Source organism: Ambystoma mexicanum, chromosome 9 (genome assembly GCF_040938575.1).
Source record: "Ambystoma mexicanum isolate Mex_15411 chromosome 9, UKY_AmexF1_1, whole genome shotgun sequence".
Lineage (NCBI taxonomy): Eukaryota > Metazoa > Chordata > Amphibia > Caudata > Ambystomatidae > Ambystoma > Ambystoma mexicanum.
This window is the reverse complement of record NC_090931.1, coordinates 518836194-518850629: the sequence shown is the minus strand read 5'-3', so window position 1 is coordinate 518850629 and position 14436 is coordinate 518836194. Positions and strand designations below refer to the sequence as shown.

Here is a 14436-nt window from a genome sequence, read left to right as displayed (position 1 = left end):
CTTCTTTTGTTTCTGCAGGTCAGGCAAGTTGGTGTAACCAAAATAGACGTCCTCTCCTCACACTCAAGACGGCTCGGCAATGTGAGCTTGCAGTCGGTTCACAGTCCAGGTCCCAACTCAAACAATGAGTCTCCCAAAAACGCGGCGGTCCCCAGACGAGAGTGCTTCCCCAGCAAACAGTACTTGCAGTGCTTGATCGGTGGTTCTACTTTTGTCATTCAGACTGACCACCAACCCTTGAGATGGTTAATGCAAATGAAGGGAGAAAATCCAAAACTATTGAGATGGTCTATCTGCCAGCAAGGGTTTGATTTCACCATTGAGCACAGGTCAGGGTGTCACCATCAAAATGCTGATGGACTCTCTAGGATGTATGTCATCGACTAGAGGTATGAGGTTCATCCAGGAGTGGATTAAATCCTCCTGTCCCTTAGTCTGGGGGGGCGAGTGTTAGGGAGAATTCTCTGTAAGGCTAATTTCCCAAACCTAGTGAGTCCCCCAGCAGCTTTGCTGGATGTTTGGGGTTTATTTCTTTCTCTCCTTCTAAGAGTGAGATTCTTTTGCTCCCACTCTTAGACATGATTTGAGGTGTTCCTTTAACTTTCCATGTGTTTGATGGGCTATGGGGTCTTTTACTCCATAGGGTCTCATGTGTTTTTTTTGATGTGGGTTACACAGCACCCTCTGTGCCGTAACCCAGGGGTGTCATAGCGACCCCCCAGCATACACTCCATACCCTGGGACTGACTACTTTCTCCCAGGGCATGTAAAGTCACCATTGGCTTTACTAGTCCCAAATTATGAACAGAAACCAGTACAAACCATCATATTGTGGATGTACTGGTCGGGGCAATTCGATTGCCCCGGGGTCTGTTGTTCGAGGGGGCACGTCTCCGTCCCCCCTGATCGAGTTTTGGCTGGTGGCAGTGGATACTACTTTTTATATTCGACCGCTAATATATCTCTATGGGATTTTCCCATTGTTCGAGGCTACCAACTTTAATTATTTCATTCTTATAGCCTCGAACATACCACAGGTTTATTTATTTAATATTAATTCACCGGTTGGTATTTTTTGCCAGAACTCGATTCTAAAATGGCGTTTGTGTTCTCTTCTGTGACTCCAACCCAAGTCGAGCCCTTTGTTCCACTTTTTGGCGGGCTTTTCCACAGAAGCCTCCAAAAGTGGTGCCACTCTGTCTGGGTACCACAGGGGGTGTGGGAGGGGGTTTAGGCACCCTGGACTGAGTTACCTTGGTAACTCAAGTCGCACGCTTGTGTGATTGGCCCAAGTGGTGAGCCGGCCGGCTCACCACTTAGCATGTTTGATTGACAACTAGGCTGAGTGAATGGGGGTGTGCTGCATAAAAGCAGGGCTTTGGGGACTGGAACTTCAGAAGTCGCCACAGGACCTAAGAATCCGAGGAGGGAGAAGCTGAGCCGACCTGCAACGACGACACCACCAGTGGAGCCCTGCTGAACCGTCTCACCACTTTTCCCGACGACAGAGGAGATCTCCAGTCCGGAGAGTCTTCTTCCTTTGACTGGTGGGGATAACCAGTTTTGCCTTCTTTTCACCTTCCTGCAGCATCTCGTGGCCGCCTTGCCCGTGCCAAGCACCCCGGCAACCGGAATACCACGGTTTACCACTACCGCGAAGAGAAGGGTAGTGCCTTTTAACCGGAGTACTCCGCGGCTGGTTTCTTCCCTGGCAGTGCAACGACCTTCATCTTTCCTCCACGGCGAGATCTCTTCTTCCTCTGGACGAAACATCGACTTGCACCTGCTGCCAGGAACAACTGCCCCCGCTGGAGCTTCCTTCTCACTTAAGGTACTGTGTCCCGCCTGGCTTCCCTTGCGACAGATCGTTCGGGATGACAGTTAAGCCTCGACTTTCTAACCTGGGCTTGCCTGGGACAGCCTCGCTAACGTTTCCTGACTTTAATTTCATCCTTTTTGTGTGAACTATCTACAAAGACTCTTTGGGCATAACCCCCTGGTTAACCTGGACCCCTTCTGTTTGCTCTCTCCAAGAGTGGGCCTTGCAATTGACTTCCCTGCTCTCCAATAGAACTCTGCCTATCCTGCCTTACTGTGGTTCTTTGAAAAAGTATTGAAACTGTGTGCTTCTTTAACTCTGCCTTTTTCCCTCCCTTTCTTTACAACATATTAGAGTGTCATCTTATGTTAAGCGCTCACCTCTGTCTGAAAATAAGTGGTGTTTCTCACTGAGACTTGTCTAATAAGTGAATAGGGTTGTATATATATGATAGTGACTGTGTGTTGAATTTACTTACCTCGTTTCTGCTAGTGTAAATCCCAAGTGTGTTTTTAAATAAATAATTATATACTTTTACAACAAAGCTCTGGTCAGTGTTTGTTTGTGCTACTGTGTCTCTGTACCTATTGTGTATACTCTGCATATTGCCTAACTCTTCTTGAGGGAAGTCTGACTGCTCAGCCACAGCTACCAAGTGAATCTGTGTGGTACAGAGGAACAACATGGCATAGCGGATGCCCCTATCCCTTACTTTGGTGTACATCCTTCTAGATGTTTCCACTTTGTCCGAGAAATCCAGAAAGAGTTTGATTGTGTCTCCTTTGTATGTCACCGTCCCCTTCTCTCGAGCTTTACGGAGGGCGACGTCTCTGTTACGGTAATTCAACATGCAGGGTTATGATCGGGCCGGGTGGCGCACCTGGGAACGGCCTCTTTCCACTGGGTATCCGGTGTGCCCTTTCAACTATATATGCCGCTGAAAATTCCTCTGGCCCCAGTGCTTCCCGCAGTATCTCCTCCACAAGAGGTTCCATGTTTCTCTGCTGCGCCAACTCCAGGATTCCGATTATTGTAATATTATTCCTTAGTGATCTGGATTCTAGATCGTCCTGTTTCTCGGTGAGCTCCTTCAGTGCCTGTCTCACCCGTGTCATCTCACTGGCCACCGTTGCGGACTCGTCCTCCACTCTGGACACTCTTCCTTCCACCTCATGTAGTCTTTCACCGTGTTTATCCATGCAGACTTGCATGTGGTCGACTTTGCAAGTCAGAGTGTCAAGGGACTGTATGATGGTTTGCAGCTGGGTGAACAGCACCTTAATGTCTTGAAATGCCACTGCCGGGTCCTGTGGCGCCTTCTGGCTCTGATCTTCTGGGACTTCCTCCATTGATTTGGTATTTTTAGCTTGGGAGGGTGTGTCAAAGTGCAGTTTGGACTGCTGTTTACCCCCTTTGCCAGACTTCGACATCTGTTGTTTTGCAAACTGTGCAGGATGGATATGCTATGATCAGGTGTTGCGCTCTCCCTGCACTTGTCACTTTTGTATCCTACAGATGTCGTCTATGGGGACTCTCCTGGCCCCTGTTCTTCTGGTACCAGGATCAGAATTGTCAAACAGATGAGGGTTCACCCAATGTGGTGCTGTCCTGAAGTAGTAGTCTGATATAGTGCCCACCTTTATGCCTTGCCAAGCACCTCTTCCACTCCAATGTTCTCACTAGAGCCCCTGGTCGCGTGGGGGTGGTGTCTGGGACTCCCCGTGGGTTTGTCTATGCCAGTGTGCAGTGCTTGTGGGTGTTCATAATCCAGATGATGTGACTTATAGCATCCATGAGGTGCTGTTAGGACTTGTCCTTTTTCCCCTTTTAGTCATTGAAGAGCAGCAAGCTGGTGTCGCGTCCTCCTTCGTTGCCTATCTGACAGTCCAGCCGCTCCTGCGCTCTCGGCCTGACCACTGCTTAACTGGTTACCTGGGGAAGAGGTTGATTTGTCCCTATATTTTACTTGCGCTAGTGCCCAGTGATGGTAGGAGGCCTCCGATGGTAATGGCATGGGTTAGATCAACCCTCAAGATGCAGCTTGAACTGCTGTTCCCCCCCCCCTTGCCGGACTTGTTCATCTTCATAGCTCTGGGTTCTATATGAAGCGGATACGCTATGCCCGCCGATACTCTGTTCCTGCGTATATCCTCTTTTGTATTCATCAGATGTCTCCTGCAGGCTGTCCTATGTCCCCCTCGACTCCGGTTCCAGGAACGCCCCCTTGGAGTTGGTTAGCCAGAGCTAGGTTTTTACTTATGCCATACAGTCCTGGAGCAGCGATCCAGCAAAATGCCCACTCCTTCCGTCCGCCTGACAGCACTTTCACTCCAAAGCTCTGAGTGGTACCACCATTCTCATGGAGGGGTGGTTTGATGTTCCCTGGTGGTCCGTTTGTGCTGATGTCCAGTGTGTATGGGTATCGTCCTTTGCAAGTGATATGAGTCGCAGCGGCCCCGAGGTAAAGCTAGGATGTGCTTTCCTTCCCCACTTTCCTTCTATTACTCTCACTTCAGTTTTAATGGGGCTTCTCACCGAGTGCTGGTCTTACCGTGAGAGATTAGTGGTGCATCTCATGTGAGTCCTGTTTCGGGGTTGTGGCACGTACCTCAGTGAACACAATCACTCTGCAGGCATCTGGAGCTCTGGATCTCTCAATCTAGACACTACTGTCACCAGTGCCGTGAGGTCAGGTCTGTTTCAGTGAGAGAGGTGTCTGATACTATCTTCCCTTCAGTGGGTCTACTCTAGACTCAATCATTTACAATGTTGTTGTGCCAGCTCTCGGCAGCTCAGCACACTGTAACGCTTTGACAATGGTGGTGGTGCAGTGCACTGGGTTGCGTGCCCCTCCTTCCCCTCCCCTCCACCCCCCTCAAGACTTACTTGAGTCTCCGTCGACTTTGTTGTGGTTCTGTGGGAGGGGTGTCCACATGCCCACAACACATCTTCTCTGCGATCCAGGCACAGACGGTTTGTTGACAGTGTCTGGGAGGGGCAGCGGCTCCCCCGACCAGACGAAGCAATCCTGCAGAATGGAATGTGTGGCTTGGCTAAAATGTCCTATGCCACTCTAAAGATATTTCTGGCTAGACGTTGCTTTCTTTGAAAATACAGCTTTTGGTCCTCAAGTGAAGTACAATTGACAAATTCACTTGTTGATAATTTAATACAAATGAAAATGTCACTTTTCTAAAACTACTCTTATTCATCCTAACATTAACCACTTTTGCACAAATCACATTGTAGATGGTTCCCCTTCAAAATCCCCACTTTACATTGACAAGTGTGCATGCAGGATTCCGTATATAGAACATTTTGTTATGTTTCTTCCTAGCGCTCTCTGTGTGGAATAACATACATGTTAGGATGGGGCTTTAAGTTACAGCATTATATTTGATGTGCTACTCTGCTGGGTTAACAATGCCATTTTATTTTGTTAAACATATTTATTTCCATGTTTAATATAACAACATTATTATTTAAACAATTTATATACAGCAATGCATACAAAGGGGAAAGGGCAGAGGAAGAAAACAGTTTTGGCTCTATATCAACCATATAATTCAATAAAAGCATCACAAATTTCTCCACAGTCCCTATCTTTTCCCTTGCAGAAGGAGTAATCAAACTATTAATCTAGTCCTCATAAGAGGACTTTTCCACAGGCTTAAAATTAGTTTTTTGTCACAGTGAGTGGAACTGTTCATATGTTTTGGTCTTGTAGTAAAGTTGAAACATTTTGGATCTAAGGTCTAGAGCACATAGATATCATATTTGGTCTCTTCTGTCCAGGGCCCCCATATTCATTGTGCTTTGGGTTTGATGCCACAAGTCCCGGGATTGAATGTCTGTAAAAGTAAATTGGTGTACAGACCAATTCTTTATTTTCTTAGTTACACTCAACAAGCTCCAATTCGCATGTGGTAGTTTCATCGAAAGGCTTGCTCTGATTCTCTCAAATCTATGGCTGACCGTTTCCAGCTCGCTGAAGAATTTTGACATTACCAATAATAATAGAGAACATTATAAAGTGGCTTTATCTAGATCCAGGTTTTTTGCACAGTGGAGCAAATCCAGATTATATAGCAGCAAAACACTTATGCTAGTACTCTACATTTTGGAACTGAATTATTTTTTTTTCAATTTAGATTTTGTAGAGGCTGTAAAATTGATTGTGCTGAGGATCTGGCATATATTGGAAATGCCTGCATAGCTGTGGACTGGGATCCCACTGCCTTGCATCTTCGTTACCAGACATCTCAAGAACGGGTAAGAATTAACGCTGATGCTCTGCAAGCACTCAAGATTGCTGGATTTCAAATAAATTGAAAACGAAACGTTAATTTAGTTTGTCTAGTGTCTTTCAGACTTGAAAAGGGCATTAATAGATGTGACTTTGTGTTTTTCTTTTTTTACAAAATGGATATAATTAGTTGTTTGATGCATGCATTATGGCAAAACCAAACTATCATGGCTGAAAATGAATTGGTTAATGATTTCCAACCACTAGGAATTCCTTTTGGTGAAATTCCATTCCATCACTATTAGTCCTTTGCGCCTTTACAGAAAGTGACTCGCCCTATGGGAATCCCCCTGAATCCACAACTTAAGAGGTATTCCAGAACAGCTGCTAGGCCACGTTCCCCTTCCTGCATAAACACAAAGACCTCAGGTTTGTTTTGGCATTATTGACCCAAATCTTTAGGGTGCAACTTGAATCTCCTATGTATTGCACTGTCAAGATCCATGTCTGGGCATATTTTCTCCAACAAGTGACACACTGAGAAAATACAAAAAATGAGAAATGGCATCACCGAAGACCGTGTTTCTTAACATCTGGGTAGTTCTCAAGGTAGCATCCTGTTCAATAACATTTTGATTTTCTCACTGTATTGAAGTTGTCCAGCATGGTAGCCCCCAGTTGATGGTATTGGACTCAAAGCTTATCGTGCATACAGTAATTGGCTAATTTTGGAACAATTCATGTCACTGTGGTGAGCAACATTAAGCAAAGGTCAGAAGCCATGTTACTTTTGCATTCATCAGCTACATCAGGAAGCTCTGGAGGGGCCCATTGAACAAAATGAGCATCCAGTACTGAAAATGAATTCAGACATTAATGCCTGGCACATGTGTGCAGGGAAGCTCATGTAGATGCCTGACAGATGCCAACACCTGGGCACCTCTTTGCAGAGCACAGGTAGCTACTAGACCTCTGGTTGAATAGGCACTGAAGCCATCCAACACATTGTTCCCAGCCACACTAAAACACTCTGATATACAGAGGACAATCCACACAGAGCGGGTCTGCTTAGTAACATACCTGCCTGCACAGGTACAAGCATTACTCACAAAGAGTATCCCTTTTTCTAAAAGGCATAATAACTGAGAACCCTCTTGAGTTTAAGGCAGTGAAACTGCTCCTTTGCCTTGGAAGGGTGAGACCGAAAGGAGAAAACAGAAGATGAATTGTCTGTGAGAGATGAAAGTCTGACACGTCCCTGGAACCGAAAATTAGTCTCACCCTCCGAGTAATCTTCTCCTTGGCACCCTCAGAATAATCTTCTCCTTGGAGTAAACAAGGTACAGAGGTTTAACAGCCTGGAGCTTACTCACCCATCTGATGGAGGTATTAGCAAGCAGGAAAATCTCCTTAAAGGAGAGCAGTCTCAAGGAAAAGGTAGGTAAAGGCTTAAACAGAGCCACCACTTGGATTGTGAAGACAAGGTTCAGATGCCATGCAGAACAGTAAACTTGAATGGGGGGAAACTGGTTAGATAGTCCCTGCAAAAACTGCATAACATGTGGGGATAGTGAAGAACGAGCCCTGCTTTGGGGGTCCTCTGAAATAAGCAAATAGAGACCTCAATGAGTGTGGATTGACACATACTCTACGATGGTTGCCGCGCTTTTGGGTTCGCTTCTCTAGTATTTACTCAGCGTTCTCCCCGTACAGCGAAGCCTCGAAGGAGTGTAGCGTGTCCAGAGTGCTGAGCAGAGCTGTGACGGGACCCTGATACCCCTGCGAGTCTAGGGGTGCTGTGTGTGTGAATGTTGTTTCCGCGAGAGCCTGGAACATGGCACCAAACCTCCTCGCAGGCTAGGCAGCAGGTAAATGGGTGTGTGGGCTTGTTGATTACCTACTTCCACCACCTGTTTAACTACCTCCACTGGCTAAACCTGACTGGCCGTCTAGGAGGAGGTATATGCTCTACTGTTGTCAGCACATTATAAGGAGAACGTGGTGAGCATGCTGATTTGAGCACTGGTGCACTTAATAATTGTGATACCTGTGCATGAGTGGGGTCTGGATTCTTGATCTTGACCTGCTGCTGGTGGATTTGCTCATGGTGGGGGAAAAATTACTCCGTGGCTGGTGGCTGTGTGATATAGGCACTTGGAGGTCCCGTAAGCCGACTAGTAGGGTTGCTTATTTTTGTATCTTCTCCATGGTGCCACCTCTTGGCTATTTTCTTCACTGAATTACTAAAGCTACTGAAGCTATTGAGGCTATCGATTGCCTATCTAGTTTTGCTGGCTAAAACCAGAACCTATCACCTACGAAATAGAGCTTGTTCAAAAGAGCCCAAATGTGCCTTGGGAAATAAACAAATCTGTTAATTATTTGGTACCGCCTTATGTAGTTGCTACCCAGACATATTTGCCAGAGGAAAATGGCATTACAAAAGTCAAGGCTGGAAAGATGACAGCTTTTTTCCAGGTAGGGAGTAAGTCAACTGGTTGCCCGGCGAGCCCTCTTGCTAATATGATTACTTCCCCTTCACACCAGTCGTCATAAATACATGATTCTGTGGCCTTTGGAGGGATTGATAATAACAATTCCCTCCTCAATCTATGCTACTCTATTCTGCACAATTCTCTTGGCCCACAAGAGCTTATTATACCAGAGAGTGGCATTATAGAATGCAGCAATGTGAATAGTTTTATTCTCTCCAAATCTCCTGACCTTGAAAAAATAACTGAAAATCCATATGGTGATGCAAATGATGACCCATTTAGTTCCCTCTCTTCCACGGAGGAAGGAAATGTGACCACTATTGTCAAAGCATTATATGTGTTTTGTTCCACCATGACACAGGAACAGAAAAGCTTGACTCAAACTGTATAGAACATTGATAATATAATTTTGGAGAACAGCGAGCCAATGGTGAATTCTCACTCTTCCTATTCAAGTGTGAACAGAATAAGTTCCTAATGGAGAACTCCCGTCCCCTGCACACTTTCACAAGCTCAAAGAATGAGCCAAACAGTTTAGGTTGACTTATGTTCACACTATGAGTTTGTTGTTTTATAACAGAAATGTTTCAATTATTTTAATTCAAACAGGCAAACAATTAATGATTCTCAATGATGAACATCAAGACATTATTCCTTAAAATCTTCATATGTAGTTTTATTTTTCAATTTTTCGCAAGTGGCCCAACGTGTTTCGAGAAATACATCTCTTCTTCAGGGGCATATTCAATATTTCAATCACATCTACAAAAAGGATTTCAGAAAAGCAAATAATTACTTGTATTGCAAAGTATTGTCAATTTTACACATAATTCATCTTGTAAAAACAACTGCATGACCTCGATTCAGGTGTTGTAAACATTTTTGTAATTATATTAATTTCTTCAATAAGTAATTGTCAATTTATATAGATATTAGCTCATATTTGACCTCATGGAATATTAACAATTTCGGAATGCTGATAAATACATTTCCTATATTGAAATTAAAGCCGTCTGGCGCAGCTATCTGGATGGTTGAATCAGGTACTCTAATGAGGTGGGGCAAGTCAAGTGTACCCCACAAATGGCAGCAAGGGCTACTAAACATCTTTTACAAAAAAACATGTCTGTGTCATATCAATCACTTATAATTACGTTCTCCTTACTCTCCATGATAATGTGCAGGGTTCCCTGTCTGGGGCATATCAAACAAATCTCCTTTCATTCTCACTGCTAGACATGTTTTGCATATATGCTGTATACTTTTCAGTACTAATCTATGCACTAAATGGTATAAGCATCAATTGCTCTCTTTTTTATGTAACCACATTCTAAGAGTCTAGGCAAAAATTAGTAAGTATGGCAGGAAAGTGGACATATCAATGTTGGAGTCCTTACCCTTCAAGTTTAGCTGAGAAAAGCCAGCCTAATGTTGGCTGATGGCTATTCAATAAAGGCTGTGGGGGTGGTTCCAGAAGGTATAGATCCCTCGTGGCTGTTCAGGTAGGGTGATCTGTGAGACACACGGTATTTAAAAAAAAATGTTTATTATGTTTGATATAGGGGTCCTGTATCCTCTACCAAAAGAGGTACATGGGAAGATGAGTGGCCTATTGGTAAGGGCTGGACCTAAGTCCAGAAAATAATGATGCTTACCCCAATCACTGGTGTGAGAGCAGGAGAAGTTCTTCTCGTTGCCGTTCCTGTGCTATTTTGAGAAACTAAAATGGCCGTCTTAAATAGCGGCTCGTCATCACGCAATCGTATGACATCATCACGTAATTGCGTGACGTCACCACGTGCCTGCGTGACGCCACTAAAGTAAACAAGTATCTGTGCATGCAGACATTTTGTAACTGAATATGTTACACAATTGATTTTATGTTTATAATGAACCCCTAAATTGAGGCTACTATGTGGAAGGTGACATTACCACGTGATGACGTGTCATGACGTCACTAGAGTAAATGTCGTCTATATGTACATAATAAAAACTGACAACGTGATAGAATGAATTTGTGGTTATACTGAAACACAAAATTAGATTTAATGTGTTGCCTGGTGGAAACAAGACAGCAGGTCACGTGACGTCATAGGGCTTGCGAGATTGTGGATTACAGTGGTTCACACTTGTTAAATGTTGCCGTGATGCTACTGTGTTGGAAGGTGTGAGGAAAGTGCCTCCAGTTGTAGTTACTGGATGAAGAATACCAATAGGTAAAATATAGAATGAGATTTAAGGATACAAATAAAAATCATATGTTTCAAAAGATACATATTTTCTAAAAATATATTTTTTAGCTCTAAGCTGACATCATTTGTGATTCAAAGACAATGAGTGTTGTCAGTACCACATTATGTGACATTTAGCCTCATTACACGGATGGCGGTAAGGATTTACCGGTACCGGTAAAATACCGGTACCGGTAAATCCTTACCGCCTTACTACGAGGTCCCTTTGCGGGTTGGGGGATTTAACGCCTGCTTTTTGCAGGCGTTAAAATCCAACCTGCAAAGGGACCTCGGAGCTAATTACGGCACCGCAAAATTGCGGTGCCGTAATTAGCGCCTTCCCCATTCCCATAGAGCCCTATGGGGCAGAAATGGGAATGGGGAAGGGCAATGGTGTAAGGGGGATTTACCGCCCCTCCAACCTTGGAATGGGGCGGTAAATCCCCTTTCCACCAAGGCGGTGCCAGTATTTTACCGGCATGAGCCATGGCGCTAATAGCGCCATGGCTCACCGCCTACCGTGTAATGAGGCCCTATGTGTCTTGTTGTTGGAAGACGTTTCTGGTCCATAGAACCAGCTAGTCTGGTAAGAAATTCTGAAGGGATAGTGAATGATAAGTTGTGAGACACCTTGTCCAACAACTGTATTGATGTTCAAGCAGTTCTCATGATATTTAGTATGGGAATTGTATTATGTGATACACTGAATTGTTATCTCCCCTGCACCTTAAATTTACTAAAAGCACTTTTGCCACCAACACAACCTGAAGTTGTAGGAATTACCTAAAAAAGGAGTGCTTGGTGAACACAACTGTAGATTCCTATTCAAGTGTGGCCATTCAAACTGAGAACTTAAGTAACATGGTTGAAGTTGTACATCCTATTGAAGCAGTAGAGTATTGCTCTCCACATATAGTACCACTGGAGAATCATTTGGATGAGGACCCTATGGAAGAGCATCATGAGGTCATTACACAATCTCAGGGGAGACGTAAAAAACAACAGGGCAATAGAAGAAGATGTAAGAAACGGAGTAAGCAGACAAAGAACTCCTGCCTCCACACCAATTTTATCTTTGGTACACCGATGTAAATCTACAGTCTGCTTGAAACCTGACCTGGCTGCTGGCCAACTCTACTGCAAAAATACGATGCAGGTAGAGAGGTCTACAAAATCCTACTTCATGATAGGCCTTATGAATGGCTGGATCAAGAAAACAAATAGATAACTAAGTCTTACTAATGAACCATCTAAAGCTTCACTTTCTTTTAATTCCACCATGATATCAAAAGGGGACCTTGTGGTCGAGGATATACAGACTGATGCTTCTAAGGATGGGAAAGTTAAGCATTCGTTAGCAGTCCCATTAGTCTCTGCTCTGGGAGGCTTACGTCTTGTAGCCCCTATTAATCATTGTGGAACCAAGAAACGTCATCTCATGGAAATGTTTGCTACAGATAACAGCCCCTACCTAAATAGAGACAAAATATTTAAATGATTACACGTTATACTGCAACTTGCCTCCATTTCTATGAAGGACATCGCTCTGGTGGAGCTTCCGAAAAAGGACTATTCAACTGCTCCATAATTCACTTAATCTCACCTGTGATTGTGGAGCTTGTTCCAGCATATGCAGTAGATTTCCTTAAATTAGGATATGAGTTGGAAGTTGTGGCGGAACAACCTATTGCCACTTCTCAGATGCTTTTGAAGGACAATAAGGAACTTTGCAACTTACAGTGTGTAAAAGTTGAAATTACTCAATTGTCAGTTTGCTTGGAATTATTCAAGCTGGCTAACACAAATCAGGTGGGGAGGCCAGGCTGTTTCAACAGTAAGAGGGAACAAAGCTTGATCGGCACTGGGCTATAGTGACAAAAACGCTCTCTCTCATAGTGCCCTGGTCTGTGCTTCCTGGAACACTAGTGGCTTTCACTCATTTTTAGAGAAACACGGGGGACGGGACATTGTAGCTAGTGCAGATGTTTCTGCCCTACAGGAGACTTGTACCACCGACAAGGTACACCTGGATGGCTACACTATAATTACTAGACCTGCAGCAAGAAAACAAATGGGTAGACCTAAAGGGTGTCTAGTTATTGGCGTGAGATCTAGTATGATGGGTTATGCATTTTTGCAACAGTCCCCAAATCCTAATGTATTGGCTGCTGCTGTTGTCCCCTCGAAAACCCCCCTAATCAGAAATTCCTCTTGGTTAATATTTATATTCCCCCAGTGAGCAACCAATGAAGTACTATCATAGGCTGTGGTGATAGAATTGTAACATTGTGGCTGGCGGTGTGTGGTTGTTGATGTCAATTCTAGCTGTTACACTAAAGCGAAGAACAATGTCTTTGGTCCTATCGTCCTATCCAAGGGTAAAGTCTGCTGGTCTTCCTTCCTGGATGCCTTTGGTCTGGAAGTGCTGGAACATCTAAACTTGAAAGACATATCCTTCACTTGGAAGAATGATTGCTCCAATTCTTGAATTAATTACATCTTTTATTCCGGGTCTATTAAGCATTTAATCACTGGCTACATACTGATTGAGACTATGGCCAGAGATCATGTTGCTATAAAATTGTACTCAAATGTTATTTCCTGTGATAAAATACAGAAGATGATTGGTCTAGTGGATTTTAAAAGCTATGTTGGTTTGCCAGAAATATAGAGGATTTCAAAACATTGCTTCATTCTTATTTACCATTAGAGACCGTGAATGTTTATCAATGTTGGTAACTATCTACCAAAAAAGTAAACCAGGTTGTCCTTACGATGCTGCGATTGATGCTCGGACGCAGCAGTTGCAACAGAAGTTTAGATTAAATAAAGGAGCTAATCTTGACTTTAACAATAACATTCGACAAGTGAAATTGATAAGAATAAAGTATAAAAATAGGGTCTGCTGGCATAATGCTAATTGGAAGATTGTCTTTATGGCTCTAAAGGATAGGAGTAGGCAGAAATTCTGGCACCTTATTAATAGGTTTATGAAGAAAGGCTGCACTCTTGAAGTTAACCCTATATCAGAAAAGGTCTGGATAGAACATATTGAACACCTTTATCAAAACCATTCTGCTGGAATGTGTATTTTGTCTCAAAGTCCTTCTGGCCTGCCCGATATTCTGAAGGCTATTGGTGACTGGTTTACTCACACGCTTGAGGACATATTATGTATTATATCCAAACTTAAACCCTCGAGAGCGCCAAAGCCTGACGGCTTGCCGAATGTTATGATCAAAGCAGATGCGAAATCCTGTGCCACATTATTACATCAGGTATTCTTATCTATTTTATGCTCGGGCAGAATACCCAGGAACTGAAAGTAGGCAAGCCTGATTGATCCCAGTTTTTAAAAAGGGGAACCAAGAGCTACCAAGTAATTACTGTCTGCTCGTCCCAACTGACTATGCCTCATAAATCTTCTCATCCTGTATTCTTGAAAAGTTGAATGAGTGGGCTGCAGAGAAAAGGCTGCTCTCACCAGAGCAGACAGGATTCCGTAAAGGATTTGGAACTTTGTTTAATATCTGGTGTCTGATAAATCTGATTGGCTCCACTATGGGTACAAAAAGCTCCAATCTTTATATCTGCTTTTTCGATTACTCAGCAGCCTTTGATTCAGTAATACAATCTAGGCTATGG

The 14436-nt window shown here is 43.7% G+C and overlaps 1 protein-coding gene across 2 annotated transcripts in view; it reads left to right on the top strand.

The window, feature by feature from the left end:
* Nucleotides 1-14436, top strand: part of USP32 (ubiquitin specific peptidase 32) — a 3569419-nt gene that overhangs the window by 3280508 nt on the left and 274475 nt on the right. For both annotated transcript variants that reach the window (XM_069615070.1, XM_069615069.1), the window contains exon 29: nt 5971-6091. In XM_069615070.1, the coding sequence (XP_069471171.1) occupies nt 5971-6091 (121 nt within the window). The remainder of the gene's footprint in view (nt 1-5970; nt 6092-14436) is intronic.